General features: G+C 39.7%; 1 protein-coding gene across 2 annotated transcripts in view; it reads right to left on the bottom strand.

The window, feature by feature from the left end:
• Positions 1–4,390: 4,390 nt before the first annotated feature.
• NUP133 (nucleoporin 133) overlaps positions 4,391–19,275 on the bottom strand; it is a 49,282-nt gene continuing 34,397 nt past the window's right edge. For both annotated transcript variants that reach the window (XM_045537043.1, XM_045537045.1), the window contains exons 22-26: positions 15,197–15,315; positions 13,655–13,735; positions 12,499–12,563; positions 9,104–9,192; positions 4,391–4,610 (exon numbers count right to left, since the gene is read on the bottom strand). In XM_045537043.1, the coding sequence (XP_045392999.1) occupies positions 4,474–4,610; positions 9,104–9,192; positions 12,499–12,563; positions 13,655–13,735; positions 15,197–15,315 (491 nt within the window). In that variant the 3' untranslated portion in view covers positions 4,391–4,473. The remainder of the gene's footprint in view (positions 4,611–9,103; positions 9,193–12,498; positions 12,564–13,654; positions 13,736–15,196; positions 15,316–19,275) is intronic.

Raw genomic sequence — 19,275 nt, 5'->3', positions numbered from 1 at the left:
CCGGGCGGGGGCTCACCCCTGTAACCCTAGCACTCTAGGAGGCCGAGGCGGGTGGATTGCTCAAGGTCAGGAGTTCGAGACCAGCCTGAGCAAGAGTGAGACCCCGTCTCTACTAAAAATAGAAAGAAATTAGCTGGACAACTAAAAACATGTATAGAAAAAATTAGCCGGGCATGGTGGCGCATGCCTGTAGTCCCAGCAACTCGGGAGGCTGAGGCAGGAGGATCGCTTGAGCCCAGGAGTTTGAGGTTGCTGTGAGCGAGGCTGACGCCACGGCACTCACTCTAGCCCAGGCAACAGAGTGAGACTCTGTCTCAAAAATAAATAAATAAATAAACACGAATTGGAAAAACACTTTATGACATGATTTCATGTCCCAATTAACCCTTTTGACTGTCCTGAGGTAAAGATAGGTACTACTCATCCTGGTTAAAAACAAACCTAACTGAGGCTTACGATAGTCCAGTTCCCTCAGCAGCCAGTGGAGGGGCAGGGCTTGGGCTGTCCCGCTAGGAGTGGCCAGGGCAGGGCCAGCACTGCTTTCCACCTTCCCTCTCCCCCAGCACGGGGTACGGTTCCAGAACCAGGACAGACCCCCAGCGGATCTTTTCCCATGAGATGAAAAGTCACGGCTCCACCAGCAACTATCACCTACTGTCTCAGAAAGAACAGCGAGGGGCTGGCTACACTCAAAGTCAGACACACTCCAGTGACCAGGGGGATGCAGGAAAAAACAAACACTCTCCTCACAAACCACACATCTAAAAATGTTGAGTCCTTCTCCACTCCTCTCCTCCTTCTGAGCTGCTTCTCTCAGAGCCAGAGCCGAACGGAGCAGTGCCCCTCTCTCACCATCCTTTCTAGACCCAGTGCAATGAATCCGTTAGAAGCTTGCTCTTTGGAGCCAAGCAGATCTGGAGTCACCTCCCCCTCTGACTGGCTATGTGACCTTGGGCAAGCCACTTCCGAAAAGACTCAGCATTCTCAACTGACAATACCACCTATTCCTGAAGACTAGAGGATTGAAACTAGGCAGGTAAGTGCCGGGGAAATAGGAAACATTTGGCATGTGATACCGTGTCTTTCCCTAGCAGCCAAGGTTTGGAGGAGGTATGCGGGTGAGGTGGCAGGAGAGCCGAAGTTGCTGGGGACGCCTGCTACACGCACAGCCGTGTCATCACAGCTCAACAGGGAAGGTCAGGCGTCTCACATGTGTTTGGAGTGCACAAAGGCTTTTGTATGAAGATCTATTCTAGCATTATTTAAAATGGCAACAAGAACCATTCAACAACCCATATCTTAATTTTTTTTTTTTTTTTTTTTTGAGACAGAGTCTCACTCTGTTGCCCGGGCTAGAGTGCCATGGCGTCAGCCTAGCTCACAGCAACCTCAGACTCCTGGGCTCAAGCGATCCTCCTGCCTCAGCCTCCTGAGTAGCTGGGACTGCAGGCATGCGCCACCATGCCCGGCTAGTTTTTCTATATATATTATTCTTAGCTGTCCATATAATTTCTTTCTACTTTTAGTAGAGACAGGGTCTCATTCTTGCTCAGGCTGGTCTTGAACTCCAGACCTCGAGCGATCCTCCCGCCTCGGCCTCCCAGAGTGCTGGGATTACAGGCGTGAGCCACCGCGCCCGGCCACACACCTTAATTTTTGAGAGAGACTGAGAAAGAAAAGTGAGGGCTGTGAAATGTGATCCAGTCATAAGGTAAAGTATTATGCAGTCATTAAAAATCATACTTTGAAGACTATTTCAGATGTGCATTCTCAAAAGGGACAAAAATTGGTTCTCAGGGAGTGAAAAAAGCTTACATATTATCATGATGTGTGGCCTCCAGAGACCACGGCACATGAAAAGACATATGGCAGGTCTGTGGTGTTCCACTTTCATAGGGGCGGGAAGTGATTAGGAGAAACCATCTACAGAGGGTCCTTAGGAGGGATGATAATGAAAAAAAAAAAAAAAAAAGGCTGAGGAAGAGTGAATTGAGGACACAGAGAAACGCTCCCAATCTCACATGAAAAAGTGGCTTACAAAGTCCAAAACATTCTAAGATATATTTCAAAATGGAAACTGAAGTTATTTTTGGTTGGTGGGATTACAAGGGTCTTTTTTTTTTAAAATAAGATTCTCATTTTCTACAGTATTTTTTAAAATTTAGAATTACACATTTTAAAAAACGTACTTTGGTATTTAATGAGTGGATCTTTTTACCCAGGAATATATAAAGGTATTCTCTCTTCGGGCATTCTCGGGATAAAATGGCCAGGAACAGGTAGGCAGGGCTACACCACTATTCTTGTGGTTCACCTCGAGATGTCCAGGTGTGTGGGACCGCAAGAGCGTAAGAGCGAGCTGTCGGTACTGGAGAACGGAACCTGCTTCGGAGAGCTGTGCCACCCACCCCAGCTCCTACAGTCCCCTCGTCTGCTTGGCAGGTGGTATGTTTGGAAAACTATGATTCCGACCACAAAGTAAAAAAAAGAAACAATCCAATCTTCAGAAACAAAAGCCCCCAAACAGAGGTGTCAGGATTGCTACTGTGTCTCTCTAGTCTGCCACAGCCCTTGACAATTATATCCACAAATCCTCAAAACGTCGGTACACGGGCTCGCCACACACTTTCCTCCGCTCAAGACACAAAACGCCTTCCTGCTGGGGCCCCACACTGCGACTCTCGGAGCAGCAAAGACGGTGGACGTGAACCTTTTGCAAGTCAGTACAGTGTCTCTTCCCATGGAAAATACGTCACACAGCACCCATAGTTTTTATCAGTTATTTGACTTACACAAAAATCATTTATAATTCTTTGATGAAGACTTACGTTGTGAAACCAATTTTTTAAATTTAGAAGAAAAAAAATATTTAAAACCCCAGGTCTTAATTTCATTCTATTAATATAATTTTTAAAAACCCAACCATTTGGGTGCACGGTACTGATTCTAAGAGACAGAGCTAGAAGAGTGAGCCTTTTCCTCCCTCCAAACAGATGACTCTACGTCACACCATGACAGTCGCTCTACATCCACGGCAGCTGTGGGTCCGGGGCATTCTGAGATTGGCTTTCCTGTGGCATTTTCTGTCACACCAGGGATAATGAGGTTTGTGGCGGCACGTGAAGATGGCAGGAGCCTGTGTGTGTCCAGAGCGATTGTCTATCACCCGACAGCGTCAGACAGTGAGAGCCAAACACTGACAGGTAGGGTCTAGCAAAGGCAGCACCCCGTTTCCTAACACGAGCACTCGATGGTTTCCGCCCGGCCTTCAGGCCAGCTGCCCTTCCCAGCTTCTCTCAGACCCTTCAGTATATTCCCACCCTGGACCCGAACGCTGCCCGAACACAAAAGCTGCAAGGAGAAAAAGACCAGGCTGCAGAGTTGCCTTCCTGTGATTAACACAGACAGTTCCATTAACCTGCCCGTGCTCCAGCCTGCCACGGAGAGGCCACGATGGCTGCACTTGGCGACACCAGCAACCGGACTCTTCACCACGTTTCACTTCTGACCTTTTCAGCTGCTGGAGCAGGCTGGTCAGTGAGCGTTCAGCCGGGCCAACTTGCAAACATGCCAGCAACTCCCTGTGCAACCTCTGGATTTTATTTAAAGCCAGATAAACCCTGCTGATGACCCTGGCAGGACAGAGACGGGACGCTCTGAGAGAACATCACCTCTTTAGTCCCATCAACTGCCACCGCAGGAAAACACAGTGGTCTTGAGTCACAGCAAAGCTGCGGTGCAAGGAAAATCATTCTGAAAAGACACAGGCTGACCGAACCCCCAGACTGACCGATGACAATTAGCCCTAATCCCATAAACTTATTATCAATGTAATTTATAGATAGGTCAGAAGGCCACATAAATGTTTTGTTCACTAAAATACTTTCATTGATACTCATTTATGTAGAAAAATTTTAAATGTTCCCAATGAATTCATCAGTTACCAAGCTCGTATGAGTTAGGCTCTCTTTGCTTTGGTTATTTGGCCCATGATAAATCAGCAAAATTTGGACATTTATCTTATGAGATATTTCCCATTAACCCTGATTTATTTTGGTCACCAAACACACTAGAGTCTCTTGGGTGCACAATATCCAGAGTCATAGCAATTTCGGAGACAATCTAGTGCAGTCTTGTAATTTTTAGAGTTATAAAAACTCTAAAAGCTCCATGTGATTTGCACATACAAGTAGCCAGAACCAGAAGGACACCAGAGCCCTGGACCAAGTGAAAGTGAAAGGAAACGGTAACAAGCACACGAACAAGTGACAAACTTCAGGTGGAAAAAACGAAGAAATAAAATGTCGTACCTGAAAACCAAAATTATAGTTACGTAACTACTTTATGTCAGCTTCCTTACCAAGTATAAAAAACTCAGCTATACATGTTATCAGATTGTATAAACTTTAAATGTTTAAAATTTTTATAAGGACACACTTAAATTTCAGAAACAATGACCACTTTTAGAAAAAGTTACATTTGTCCATAAACATAATATTCATAATTTGCTTTCAAAACAAACTCAAAGTAAGGATTGGACTTTAAGCTTCCAAGCTGATCTGCCCGTAGCAGGTCTTTGACCTCTGGCAGGTAGTCACTGAGCTGGATGCCTGTGAACACAAACACAAAAAGTCGTTTTTTATTTTTATAAAACTCTCAAATGAATTAAGATGATTGATGATAAAAACACCTGTGTTTCTATTTAAACTATAATGTCATTTTGCTCTTGGGAAACACTCTCTTCTAAATTCCTGCCATCTGTCAAACATACTTTCAAGTCTAACAATGTGACATTCTTCAGAGGCTGCTGGAGTGTTTTTCCCCCTAGTGGTCAAAATAGCCACTCTATTTAAAGTCTTTAATTAGATCTGAAAGGTTTTCATCTTTTCCCACATATCATCAATGTGGAAGTTTTTAACTAAGAATAACTTGAAAACAAGTATTTCAAACAACTACATGTTCTCTTATTTGGGGAATAAATGTAGTAGAGAAATCCTATTATGAAAGCTAGCTATAGTATCTCAAAATGTATTACCGATTAAGTCTAAAATTAGATAGGCAAAAGAATTATTTCACAGCTCATCCACAGAGCTGGAAAGCCAATGAACACTAACTAAATGGGCTAAGTTGAGATTTGTGTAGCTACAAAAAAGTATATACAATTTTCTCATTTGACAAAGAAAATTGGAGGAAGTTTTTAAATTAATAAGCAAATAACATTTATAATTTGTTACATTACCATAAGGTTCTGAAAATCAAATACTGCTTTTTAAAAAAGTATCCTCAAAGTGCCCAGCATCATTTTTGTACTTAATTGTTATACAATAAAAATCTGGGTTAATACATGTAATGAGGCTAAATTTGAAACATCTGTATATCATTTATTATGATTAGCACTTTCAATAAATACTTTTTCTCTGTAAAATAGTATTACACTTATAAAGACATCACATTAATTTCTAAAAGATCAATTCTCTAAAAAAATCTTAACATATTATTTGACTCTTAAAGTGCATGCCTTCTGTTCAGACCTAATATCTGATGGTTTCTTCTCTTTAGAGCAGGGCTGGAAACTCCAGTGCCTGCAAAGGCTGGGCAGGCAACAGGGTCCACATGAATACAGGGGGCCAAGGCACATCTTGGTAAACTCAGAGGTCTGGGGTAGGCAAATCTTTGATTTTCAAGAAATCAGAAAATGACTTTTATAAGAACTATTCTTAACTGTTAAATGTTGGTAACTAGAAACAAATTTAAACTCCATGTAAGGATATGTGCATTTTTGTTCTATATGTAGCGGTCCCCACCCTTTTGGCATCAGGGACAGTTTCAAGATGGAAGACAATTTTCCCACAGACTGGGGGTGGGGGGTGGGGGGATGGTTTGGGGACGATTCAAGCACATTACACTTATTGCGCAGTCACCTCTCTGCTAATGATAACCTGTATTTGCAGCTGCTCCCCAGCACTAGCATCACCACCTCAGCTCCACCCCAGATCATCAGGCGTTAGATTCTCATAAGGAGCCACAACCGAGCTCTCTGGTGTGTGCAGTCTACAGCAGGGTTCGCGCTCCTGTGAGAATCGAATGTAGCAGCTGACCTGGCAGGAGGCGGAGCTTACGTGGCCATGCGAGCCAGGGGGAGCGGCGGTACATACAGATGAAGCTTCTTCGCTCACCTCCTGCTGTGCAGCCCGGTTCCTAACAAGCCATGGACCTGCAGCAGTCCAAGACCCCCAGAGGTTGGGGACCACAGCTATATGTATAATATACTTCACGTAACATGTAAAAGCAAACCATGTGGTCATTTAAATATGTCTGCAGGATGCATTCATCCCACAGGCTGAAGTAGCCGTTAGGCCATCAGAGCTTATGAAATATAATGTGAGGTGATACATATCTCCCTACCTTCAGAATCTGTCCTTTGAAAATATTTACTATTGCACATGAAAGCTATATTATCAAAAAGGATCCAAAAATAAATGTCTTTTGACTGTTGTTATAATAAATATACATACCTTTTATTTATATATTTTTATTTATATAAAAATTTCTATAATATTAGTTTTTGTCCTTTGGTCAAAATTTAGTAATTACTTTTATAAAACTATGACTTCCCATGTCTGTTTTCCACCTACGTTTTATCTACCAAGAACAGCAAAAATTCGGCCTGGCATGGTGGCTCACACCTGTAATCCTAGCACTCTGGGAGGCTGAAGCAAGAGGATCGCTCAAGGTCAGGAGTTCAAGACCAGCCTGAGCAAGAGTGAGACCCCCTTCTCTACTAAAAATAGAAAGAAATGATCTGGACAGCTAAAAATATATAGAAAAAATTAGCTGGGCATGGTGGCACATGCCTGTAGTCCCAGCTACTCAGGAGGCTGAGGCAAAAGGATTGCTTGAGCCCAGGAGTTTGAGGTTGCTGTGAGCTTGGCTGACGGCCGCGGCACTCTAGCCTGGGCAACAGAGTAAGACTCTGTGTCAAAAAAAAAAAAAAAAACCAGCAAAAACTGCAAAGTCACCCTGAAATATTAGTGCTACATTCTTAATTATATGCAATTCAGTTCTGTGGCACTTTTACAAGCATCTCCTTTATAAAAATCATCAGATTTGGGTCCAAATGCATTCTCATAATCTATTAAGCTCAACTGGAGAATATCTCTAACAAGGGCAGAGAAATCAACCACATCCAATTATTTCTTTAAAGAAAAGGGAAAGCCTTACAGATATATTTTAGCTCTTCCTGAATTTTAAGTATTTTCTAGCAAAAGCAAAAGATTATTTCCTTTTGCTATATCCCTTCATTTAATTTTTAATTTTTGACAATTAAAAGGTTTAATTAACCTTCCTGTTATTTGCTCATTTTTGAAATCAAAAGCACTCATTAAATATCCTGTCAGTATGGGGTGATCAAGTGTCTATGTGCTAATTCTGACTAAGTTCCAAGTAATTAGTCATGGAATTGCACCAGCTATAAAAGGAGACTAAAAATCTGAAAAGTAATTCATGGAGATCAATGTGGATAGGCTCTCAAACGAAAGCTTCTGGAACATACAGACTTTGCTTCTCTAACTCAGAACAGGATTTGTGTGGTTAATTCCACAGTACTTCTCTGAGGGCCCCTTCATCTCACTTGGTCAAACCGGTGACTCCAAAATGGAGGACTGTCAACATAGGGCGGAGGGGGAGAGGGAATAGAATCAAGTACAGAGAAGTTGGGGCTCTGAATCTGCAACTAATTCTACATATTCAAGAACAAATGTTTATTAAGCAACTACTATGTGCCAGGCAATGGGCTGGGCACATTTTACGTAGATGAAATAATGTATCTGGCAAATATATGTATAGAAAACATTCAAATGTATGTAAATGTCAACATGATGAAAAAAAATTCACAGTCATTTAAAGGACTAAATTTATAACAGCTTTTTGTCACAGTTTGTTTCTTCCAACTGCTATTAAAAATAGTATCCTTAAGCTCCACATGTACTCACCATCAAATTGGTATTAACTGATCAACACTTAAGTGCACATATAGTAGTAACATTCACGGGGTGTTGGGCAGATGGGGGCAAAGAGGGGATGGATATATGCACACGTAATGGGTGCAGTGAGCACCGTCTGGGGGATGGACACGCTTGAAGCTCTGACTCGGGTGGGGCAAGGGCAATATGCGTAACCTAAACATTCGTACCCCCATAATATGCTGAAATTAAAAAATAAAATAAAAAAATAAAAGACAGTATAGTTGAAAAAAATTAATATCCTTGTAAAGATCAGAAAACTTTAGGTTAGCTTATTTTTTTGCATTTTACCTGGATTTTGGGTTCACATATTTTCATCTAATAATTCCATAATAAATGTGTCACACTTTATTGTGTGCAAATTCTCTCATTTCTTATCTAACATTCTCCTTATTTTAAGTACCCAGTAGCATGAAAGGAGGTGAAAGTGAGTCTTCTCAAATCCATCCTTCCCTCAAGAACAAGCATGGCATCCACCAAAGCCTCTTTACCTATTTGTGTCTTTATCAGTAAGTGGAATTTTGCTCGCTGCCTTAGATACATGTGCAAAATATATTCCCTCTTTGTTTCTTTTTATTTTGTTTCTAAACTAAATTTTAGAATGTTAATGTCTAAAGGGATTTGTAACAATTTTTTTAGTTTGTTCTTAAGAATGGTATAGTCAATTTAGTAGGGAATATACAAAAAAAGTTTATATCTCATTTTAAATTTTCAATTTTCACATACGAGTTAACTGAAAAATAAAAGGAAATGATTACTTCTGTCGGTACAGAGTTTCATTGTCACAACCAATGTCTGTGCCCCAGCGGTCCTGACTGGTGTCATCATCCATCCTGAATCAGCATGGTGACCTAGTTCCGCTGAGGTCACCCAGAGAGCTAGAGGAAGGGGGACTTTACCTTGATACATGCTCCCCCAAGCACAGAGGGTGGGAAAAAGCCTTCCTTTTACTGTACACAAATCTAACCTTGAGTATAATACTGTTTTATCTTAAATGTCCCTGTCACTTTAGATCCCATTATTCTATAATTTCTAAAACTGAGAAGTGATATTATAATTTCCAAGAATAACAAACCACTTACCATCTTTCAAAAGTTTCTGTAAGATTTTCACAAATATACTATCTTTAGATACTTCAATTGGATCATCTTTACCATCTGAACTGGACCAGCTAGAAAACAAAATCATCATGAGGGGAAAATGAAATCATCGACAAAGCTGAAATAAATGACTTCTGTTTGCTACTGTGGTTGTGTTGGTGGCTGTAGGGGATGGAGAATCTGAGTTTTGTGAAACTATCTGAAATCATTTAAATAAAGGAGCTTTAAATGTTGGATATACTTAATAGTCTCTACACTAGATATAAGATGCTACACTCAGGTAGCTAGTCATCCAATACAACCAAAATGTATTTGAAAACCAAGTAGTGAAATATCTTAACCAGGCATGGTGGCTCACGTCTATAATCCTAGCACTCTGGGAGGCTGAGGTGGGAGGATCGCTTAAGCCCAGGAGTTTGAGGTTGCTGTGAGCTATGATGATACTACTGCACTCTATCTGGGGTGACAGAGAAAGACTCTGTCTCAAAAAAATAAAAAATTCTATGAAATCTAGTATGGACCTCAAAGTATAATCTTTTAGAGCACAGGCAATAGTTACAATATATTACAACATACTCAGTTTTTCAAAAAAGTAAAGTAGCGACTACTATCTGGTATAAAGTAAGAAGAGGAGTTTTCTTTTTTCTTTTTTTTTTTCTGAGACAGAGCCTCGCTCTGTTGCCCGGGCTAGAATGCTGTGGTGTCAGCCTAGCTCACAGCAACCTCAAACTCCTGGGCTCAAGCGATCCTCCTGCCTCAGCCTCCCGAGTAGCTGGGACTACAGGCATGCGCCACCATGCCCGGCTAATTTTTTCTATATATTTTTAGTTGTCCAGCTAATTTCTTTCTATTTTTAGTAGAGACAGGGTCTTGCTCTTGCTCAGGCTGGTCTCAAACTCCTGACCTCAAGCGATCCTCCCACCTTGGCCTCCCAGAGTGCTAGGATTACAGGAGTGAGCCACTGCGCCTGGTCAGGAGCTTTCTTTATGTAGTTGGGACTATCTACTACTAAAATAGAAACTCACAAAACCACTGCTTTGTAATCAATGCATATATCCCACATGACACCTTAAGAAATTTTAATGCCGGGCATGGTGGCTCACGCCTGTAATCCTAGCACTCTGGGAGGCCGAGGTGGGAAGATGGCTTGAGGTCAGGAGTTTGAGATCAGCCTGAGCAAGAGCAAGACCCCGTCTCTACTAAAAGTAGAAAGAAATTAGCTGGACAACGAAAAAATATATATAAAAAAAATTAGCCGGGCATGGTGGCACAAGCCTGTAGTCCCAGCTACTTGGGAGGCTGAGGCAGTAGCGCTTGAGTCCAGGAGTCTGAGGTTGCTGTGAGCTAGGCTGACGCCATGGTACTCTAGCCCTGGACAACAGAGTGAGACTCTGTCTCAAAAAAAAAAAAAAAAAAAAAAAATTTTAAACAAGAAGCCAAGACAAGAAATTACAGTCAAAGTGACAGCATCCTCTTATACAATTGGGATGGAACAAGAAATCACGTCAGTACAAAGCTTAATGCTTCAGAGGGTGACCTCTAACACCAAATTTAACAGCAATTTTAACTATTTGGGAGTGATTAGAGGAGGGAAGAAATGCTTTAGTAAAAATACCTCTTCTGTAATTTCTCACCATAGGAAAAAGAAAAATTGTGAGTAGGAGACGGCTTTAAGCATTTGAGTCATGCTCCCTTTAAAATTCTTTTCCTGGAAAGAATCCATTCCTACAACTGACAATGCTTAGTCTTTCTTTGCCACTGAATCATAACAGAAAACACCATTTCCATAGATGGAAATCCTCCTCTGCAAAAAGGAGATGGTTGTAAGAAAGAAATACTTAATAATTTAGAAACCAGCACTGACCCTCAACTTACATTAACTTTTTATTTTTATTTTTAAAAGAACAAGTAGCTTTAAGTTTTGTTTGGCACAACTGGCCCAACTTCTGCAAAAATAAGGAACATATGTATTTCTATACAAACTGACAGTCTAAATTTTAAAATCAAAAGCAGTGATTGGCCAGGCATGGTGGCTCATGCCTGTAATCCTAGCACCCTGGGAGGCTCAGGCAGGAGGATCGCTTGAGGTCTGGAGTTCGAGACCAGCCTGAGCAAGAACGAGACTCCGTCTCTACCAAAAATAGAAAAAATTAGCCAGCTGTGGTGGCGTGAGCCTGTAGTCCCAGCTCCTGGGGGGCTGAGGCAGGAGGATTGTTTGAGCCCAGCAGTTTGAACTTGTAGTGAGCTAATGATGACACCACTGTAGCACTCTACCCAGAATGATAGAGTGAGACTCTGTCTAAAAAACAAGTAGTGATTTATTATACCTAGGACTTAGTGGTCTAAGTCTTTAGGCTATTCTTAATTATTAAGTTAAAAATTTAAGATTATAAATTTAAGCATTAACATTTTCATAACGTGTTCTACGTTACAATATAATTAGAAGGTTATAAAACCACTTCACATGTGATATCATAATCTTCTTGTGATATTGAGAAATATACATTTGGTCTTCATCTCAGTTTCTTGGCATACAATTTCTAAAATCCTCAGAATTTCCAAAGTGATGTCTTTTTGTATCCTAATGATCGACTAAAGGCTGCCAGCTTCTCGGCAGCTACAAAATGGGGCTTGTTCACCAGAAAGACCAAGGCAGATTAGAGGGTTACGATGCTCGGCCCCACCACCTAACCTCTGCGGAGGGTAGAGGGACTGAAGGTTAAGTTGATCACCAATGGCCAATGGTTTAATCAATCATGTCTACATAATGAAGCCTCCATAAACACTCAAGAGGACAGGGTTCGAGGAGCTTCCTGATAGCTAAACACATGGAGGTTCCCGGAGGGTGATGCACTCAGAGTGTACACGGAAGCTCTGCACCCCTTCCCCATACCTTGCCCTAGGTATATCTTCATCTGTATCCTATGTAATACCCTTTATAATAGACTGGTAAACATACTTCCCTGAGTTCTGTGAGCTACCCTAGCAAATCAATCGAACCCAAGGAGGGGGTCGTGAGAACCCCAGTTTGCAGCTGGTCAGTCAGAAGCACGGTAAAACCACCTGGGGGACAGATCAGCATCAGCAGCAGGCGCAGTCTTGTAGGACTGAGCCTTCGACCTGTGGGATCTGACGTTGTCTCCAGGTAGACAGCTTCAGAATGGAACTGAATTAGAGGATGCTCAGCTGGTGTCTGCTGCAGAATTCGCTGCTTGCTTGGGACTTGGGGAGAACCTCACCCACACATTTGGTCACAGAAGTCTTCTGTGTTGATTGTTGTGGGTTGAGAGCAAATGAAAAACTGTTTTTTTCACACATTTCCTAAAGAAGAGTCCCTTTCCAAAACCGTATCTTAGATTCATGCTATAAGAACTTACTTGTCTCTCTGAAGAGCTTTGCAAAGGATTTCCAGTTTTAGATCATGTATATTTACATCTTCTTCCTTCACAACAAAACAAAAAATTCTGATTAAATCCTGATTTTAAAAGAAATATGTGCTTAAATTTTTGTAACACCAACTCCTAATCCTGCATAAATATTATTGTTGTACCTTAATTTGTGATTTTTTGAAAATTTCCTTCGCTGAAAGATATTAACACTACTTAGAAGAGTAAGCCAATTAATATCTGTATGAATTAGTTTCAGATTACCCTGTGATAATCTGATTGTATCAGGAACCTTGAGAGGGTTAAGATTTTTAAACAAGGTAATGTACAAGTCAACATGTTATGTTTTGGGCTGGGCATGGTGGCTCATGCCTATAATCCTAGCACTCTGGGAGGCTGAGGCGGGCAGATCGTTTGAGCTTAGGAGTTCGAGACCAGCCTGAGCAAGAGTGAGATCCTATCTCTACTAAAAAAAATAGAAAGAAATTAGCTGGACAACTGAAAATATATAGAAAAAATTAGCCAGGCATGGTGGTGCATGCCTATAGTCCCAGCTACTCAGGAGGCTGAGGCAGGAGGCTTGCTTGAGCCCAGGAGTTTGAGGTTGCTGTGAGCTAGACCGACGCCACGGCACTCTAGTCTGGGCAACAGAGCAAGACTCTTGTCTCAAAAAAAAAAAAAAAAATAGCATGTTATGTTTTTAAAATTTATCAAACTACTTTCAACTGCATGGCCAGGTAATAGAATTACTTATCATACAGAGTTTTCACTATAACCTTTTGAAAGCTGAGAAACAACTTCTTTTAAAGCAAACGCTATGAAGAATACATCAATAAAGCAACATATCAGATTCAAAAACTAATAACAATAAATGAAAGAGAAAAAATACTTCAGGACTTTTGAAAAACATTTTTTATTTGTGCACAGAAAAAGACGTCTGGGCATGTGTGAGAATGATCAGAAAATGGTCTCTTGACGGCTTTTCTAAAGGGCTATATTCATTCTAAGAGTGAGGATAGCTGAATCTGAGATAGAGTCCTTTTTCATTAACACATTTTCATGATTGACTAAAAGAGGTATTTCCCCCCTCTTTTTATTAACATACGTATTCTCAGTTGACTGAGATCATCTCAAGTGACTTTCTTACCTCATCAATATATTCCAGCAAGTCCAAAGCTTTCTTGAAATCATATTCATTAGCTCTTCTGTTTTCCTCACAGATATATAGCTATGACAAGTTAAAATAAGGAGATTATTTTAAGTAATCTTGTAACTAATACTAGAGAAATTTATGAAGAAGTCATTATATCTTTTAAGTAAGTTGTAGGTATTTTTATAATAAAGAACAGTCTCACATTTGGAAACTATATTCTACCTACCTCACAATAAACTGTCTTTTAAAAAATGCATATCTTAAACCAGTTAATTTGCATAACTTGGTACATACACTTCTTAAATGTCAATAAATTTATATTCTTAAGGATCAAGGAGATAGTATCTACATTTCAGTATTCTTTTGAACATAATCTTTGAAATAAATTGCTGCCCTTGCACTTTTAAAACTGCTTATAATGCTTCTGAAATGCCTTTTTAAACAGTTTTAAAAATTGAGATCTGTAATAACGCATGTAGTTGGTCTATACTTAAAAGATAAGAAAATACATGGCAACATATTACCAATGGTTATCCCTGGTTAGTTAGATTATAACTGCATATTCATTTCTGTATTCTTCAAATTTCCTGTAACTTTATGATCAGAAAAATGCTTCTCTTATTAAAAATTTCAATTTGAATTTTTCCTACCTTCCTTTTCCAACTATTTATAACAAATTTCATTTTTAAAGATTATGTATAATCCTTTAACAGCAACAATATTCAAACCATTTCAGAAAAAAGCTACCAGCTTGTTTTCATTGGCTTACAATACTTTAAAAAACAATACTTTATATCATTGTTCCTGAGCATCCTTTTTTCTCCATAATCTCTGAAATTGGAATGTAGTATTAAAACCGATGGTGTATCAAAGTAAAATTGGCACTATTTTTTTCCCTCCTAGTGATACATAGCTTTCGAAAGTAAATATATGCTCTGTCAGGAGAAGCTGTTGTGAGCTTGGTCACAGCAGGAAATGTGCTACTAATAATGGATAAAATATTTAGGTTTTGTAACTGTTTGCTTTCTTTTTCATATAATTAGGGCAAATTCAAGGTGATCCTACGCCATCACTCTGGCTTTGAGCACAGCAGAATTAAGGCTGCAGGTGTTTATCGACACCACCACTACCCTCTGCGGGCTGCTGCCCTCAGGGATGTGCCCAGCTGCAGGGGACAGTGGTGAGGCTGCCACTTCCAGGCCACGTAAATCCAGTTCTTTAAACTACTTTTCTTCAATAAATGTATTTTCAGAAGACCCTGAAAAGTAATGTTTTGGTGAAATAAAGTTACCTCATGGTACGTATTTGTCCTATACTAGAAAAACAAAATACAAGTAATTTCCCCTGGTCATCCAGATATGTACCCTCCGGACCAGGCGGAGGTGTATGGGGAGCTTCCAACAACTCCTTCTGGGGGAAGGTTTTCAGGAAGGTAGCAAATAAAGATGACTCCTCTTAGGACCTATATTACAAGGCCCAACAAACTGATGATATTTTGAGTTTAAGAAATGGTGTAAGGATTTGGAAAGCACATACGCCAATGAGTTGTGGTGCAGTCAGCACTGGCATTGCGCTGAGATTTAGCTGTTTCTCTGCTAGCAGCTGTTCAGGCAGAGTCTCCTGGTGCAATAGGAAGCGCTCCTGCTCAGCCATTTCTAAGATTCAGGATGAGGGAGAGAGGGAAAGAGAATGATGGAACTTTCACTTTTGCTGTCATAAAACAAATCTGAATTAAAAAGAAAAAAAAATCAACAGTTTTAAAGGTAATCCCATTGCTATTTAGTGATCTTAGAATGTTATTAATTTTACTCATTCTTGATTGCTGATTACATTAACAACATATTTATGATTCGATCCAAGTAATGTGAATTATCACAGCAACCAGAAATAGGAGGGGAGAGAACTGTTAAGGAAATACATTCTACTGCTTGAAGAAGTTGTAGAGTGGATGGCTATTTCATTAAGCTGTAAGTTCCCCAAATGTGAGGTCTCTTAGTCCTATTTTATGGTAACTCAGAAAAGTTCTTTTCACCAGAGTTTATAGTATATGGTTGACCCATGAACAATGGGCAGGGAGGGGTTAGGGATGTGAAAATCTGAGTATAACTTTTGATTACCCAAGAACTGAACTTCTGCTGTTGGTGTAGCTGCAGTGATCGCTGCATACATTTCCTTCTCTCTCTAACAATGGTCCCTATGCTGGATTCATTTGCCTTGAAATGACAGGCAACCACAGGACCTCAATCTACAGGACATATCAAACAATTCAACTTTTTCTTGTAATGTCATGACTTTTCTCTGCTTCTTGGGAGCACTTCCGGCATCACTAGTGGCACTTCATATGGGTCCCAAGATGTTATTCAAAGTTTACGGTATGCACTAAACATGATGAAGCACGTGAGGACTGTGAGAGATCACTTTTTACTGCAATATGCAATTTACTGTGGAGACAAACTTCTCACTTGGAAATAATCAGCATCACACGAGCTCACCACAATAGCAACAGGAGTTGGCTACAAAATTATTACAGTAGTACAGTATGTACTACAGTTAATTTTATGCAGTTATGATTTAATACTGTATCTTTATGTTTATTTACATTTCTCTCCACTAGGGATGGCACCACGTACAGTCTTTGTGTAAGTTTTGATAAATTTTAACTTTTTATAATAGGTTTGTATATATTTTATGGTAGTAAATGATAAAATAGACTAGTATCTACATATATTTTATGCATTCATGACATACTTTTTTCTTAATTTTTTGTATATTTCTAAGCTATGTGGTTTTGTCTGTTTTTTCAAATTGCTGAAAATCTCCAAAATTTTTCTAATACATTTACTGAAAATAATCCACATGTAAGTGGACCCATATAGTTCAGTCCTGTGTTGATCAAGGGTCAATTGTAGTTTTATTTGCAAAGGGAAATGATTTAAAAGCTACCGTGGGCATATCACAAGAAAAATAAAACCTGGAAAAATGTGCACCAAATCTACTAACAAGGGTTATCTCCATTGGATGAGGTGACAGGGACTCTGCTTGCCATCAACTCTCCAGGCTGCGGCCTATGACCTGGCTCTGCCCAGGAGAATGTGCTAGGTTGTAGGAAAAAGGGTGAAAATTGCTATGTGTCCTCATAAACACAGCAGTCACAGCAAAACTGAGTGGCCAAAGCACAGATATTTTTATTCAAATCCTGGCAGCGTTCCACATGATCCCAATTTTGGAAAAATTAAATGGAACATTTCTGTGTATTTCCATACTTAGAAAAACAGACTTGAGAGGATATTTATAAAATGGTAACAGTAGCTATCTCTGGGGAGGTGGGATTACAAACAACTTACTTTTTTATTGTGAGGTTTTTTTTCTATAATTTATACATTTTCCATAAGGAATTTTTTTTAAAGTTTTCTTATTTCAGCATATTACAGGGGTACAAATGTTTAGGTTACGTATATTGCCTTTGTCCCACCCATGTCAGAGCTTCAAGCGTGTCCATCCCCCAGATGGTGTGCACTGCACTGATTAGGTGCATATATACCCATGTCCTCCTTCCTACCCGACACCCAATGAATGTTACTGCTATATGTGCACTTACATGTTGATCAGTTAATACCAATTTGATGGTGGGTCCATGTGGTGCTTGTTTTTCCATCCTTGTGGTACTTCACTTAGTAGAATGGGCTCTAGCTCTATCCAGGATAATACAAGAGGTGCTAGATCACCATAGTTTTTTGTGGCTGAGTAGAACTCCATGGTACACATATACTACATGCTATTAATCCACTCAGGTATTGACTGGTTGTTTCCACATCTTTGCAATTGTGAATTGTGCTGCTATAAACATTCTAGTGCAGATGTCTTTTTTATAGAATGTCTTTTGTTCTTTTGGGTAGATGCACAGTAATGGGACTGCTGGATCAAATGGTAGTTCTACTTGTAGCTCTTTGAGCTATCTCCATACTGCTTTCCACAGAGGTTGCATTAGTTTGCAGTCCCAAATAAGGAATTAGTAATACAGCCAGGAAAGTTATTTTTAAAAAGCCTATTTTACTCCCTATCATTAGATACATTGTGATAACAGTCTGTAGGAAATTACCAAAACCTTAAAATATTCCCATTGTGTTAAGAAAACAAAGGCTAAGAAGTAATCAATTGAAAAACAATGACCGGAGTTCCAATATGTGGGAGGATAAAACAAGAAATAAGAAAGTCCTGTGTTAAAATATTTCAATTAACACGATCTGTTGTCTCTGGTGGCCAAGCTAAAATATGGCTCCCCTTTCAGACTATCAGCCAGGCTACACAATGAACATAAACGCACTTTCTCCACAATAGGGACTACTAGTGCAAAAAAATAAAAAAGGTTGAAGAAGATTCTCCTGAGTAGTAAAAAATAATTTCAATAATAAAAGTATTGAGCACTTAACATGCAAAAGCCATTTTTCTCTGACAACATACTGTCCTCGACCCTTACAACTACCTGTATCATAGATGAAGAAACTGAGGTTCAGGAAGATAAATCTACTAAGCAAGGCCACAAAGTTACTAAGTTCTGGAGGAAATATTTGAATTCCAGATTCTTTCCATTATAACCACTCCCTCAAAGGGAAAAAAAGTGACAGGACTATATGATTTGAACCCAGATCCCAGGGGCTGGAATCTCATGCAACCAAATATCCATATTTGCATATACTTCACCCCTGACCATATAGTTGAGATTTCCCCCTCCAATTTTTATTTTGAAAAATTCCAAACCTACAGAAAATTTTCAAGAATACAATGTGCACCGTATAGCCTCCATTTAGAGTCACTTGCTGTTAACATTCTGGCCCCTTTGCTTTCTCTCTTCTTTTCTCTCTCTCTTTCTCTCTCTGGGTATTCTTTTTCCTAATCACATGAAAGCTGAAGACATCATATTTCATTTCTAAATACTCAGCATGTATCTCCTAAGAACAAGGATATTTAACCACAAGATCATTATCAGGCCTATGGAATTTAACATCAATACAGTACTATCACCTAATATTAAGTATTCCAAATTTTCCTAGTTGTCCCCAAAATATTCATCCTAGTTGTTCTGGTTATTTTGGGGGTGATCCAGGATTCAATCAAGAAACTCACACTGCATTTTATTACGTGTCCTATCTTTTAGGTTCCTTTACCTAAAACAACCTCCTGCCTTTTCGTAACTTTCATGTTATTAAAATTTTGAGGTGTTCAGGCTGACGGTATTGTAAAATGTCCCACCATCAGGATGTATCTGATTGTTCCCTTGTGATTAGATTTAGCTTGACCATTTTTGGCGATGACACAGGTGACGCTATTTACTGCCATGTTACATCCCTTCACGACGTACACAGTGTGGGTTTGATTTTTGTCAGTGATGGTGTATTAGATCTGTGTGCTGATACTCTGAAAACATGGGAATATCCTGTTCTCCCAACCCCTAAATTCAGTGGTTTCAGCATCCTTTGATGACTTCTATCACTCTTTTTACACTTATTACTTTGCATTCTTCTCTACAGAAGCATTTTACTGACCTCTTTTGGGTATCATTGTGGATTCATGGATTTTTCTTTTATAAACTATATAGCATAATCCTTTACTATCAT

The sequence above is a fragment of the Lemur catta genome, chromosome 25, assembly GCF_020740605.2.
Source record: "Lemur catta isolate mLemCat1 chromosome 25, mLemCat1.pri, whole genome shotgun sequence".
NCBI lineage: Eukaryota > Metazoa > Chordata > Mammalia > Primates > Lemuridae > Lemur > Lemur catta.
This window is presented reverse-complemented; position numbering and strand designations above follow the sequence as displayed.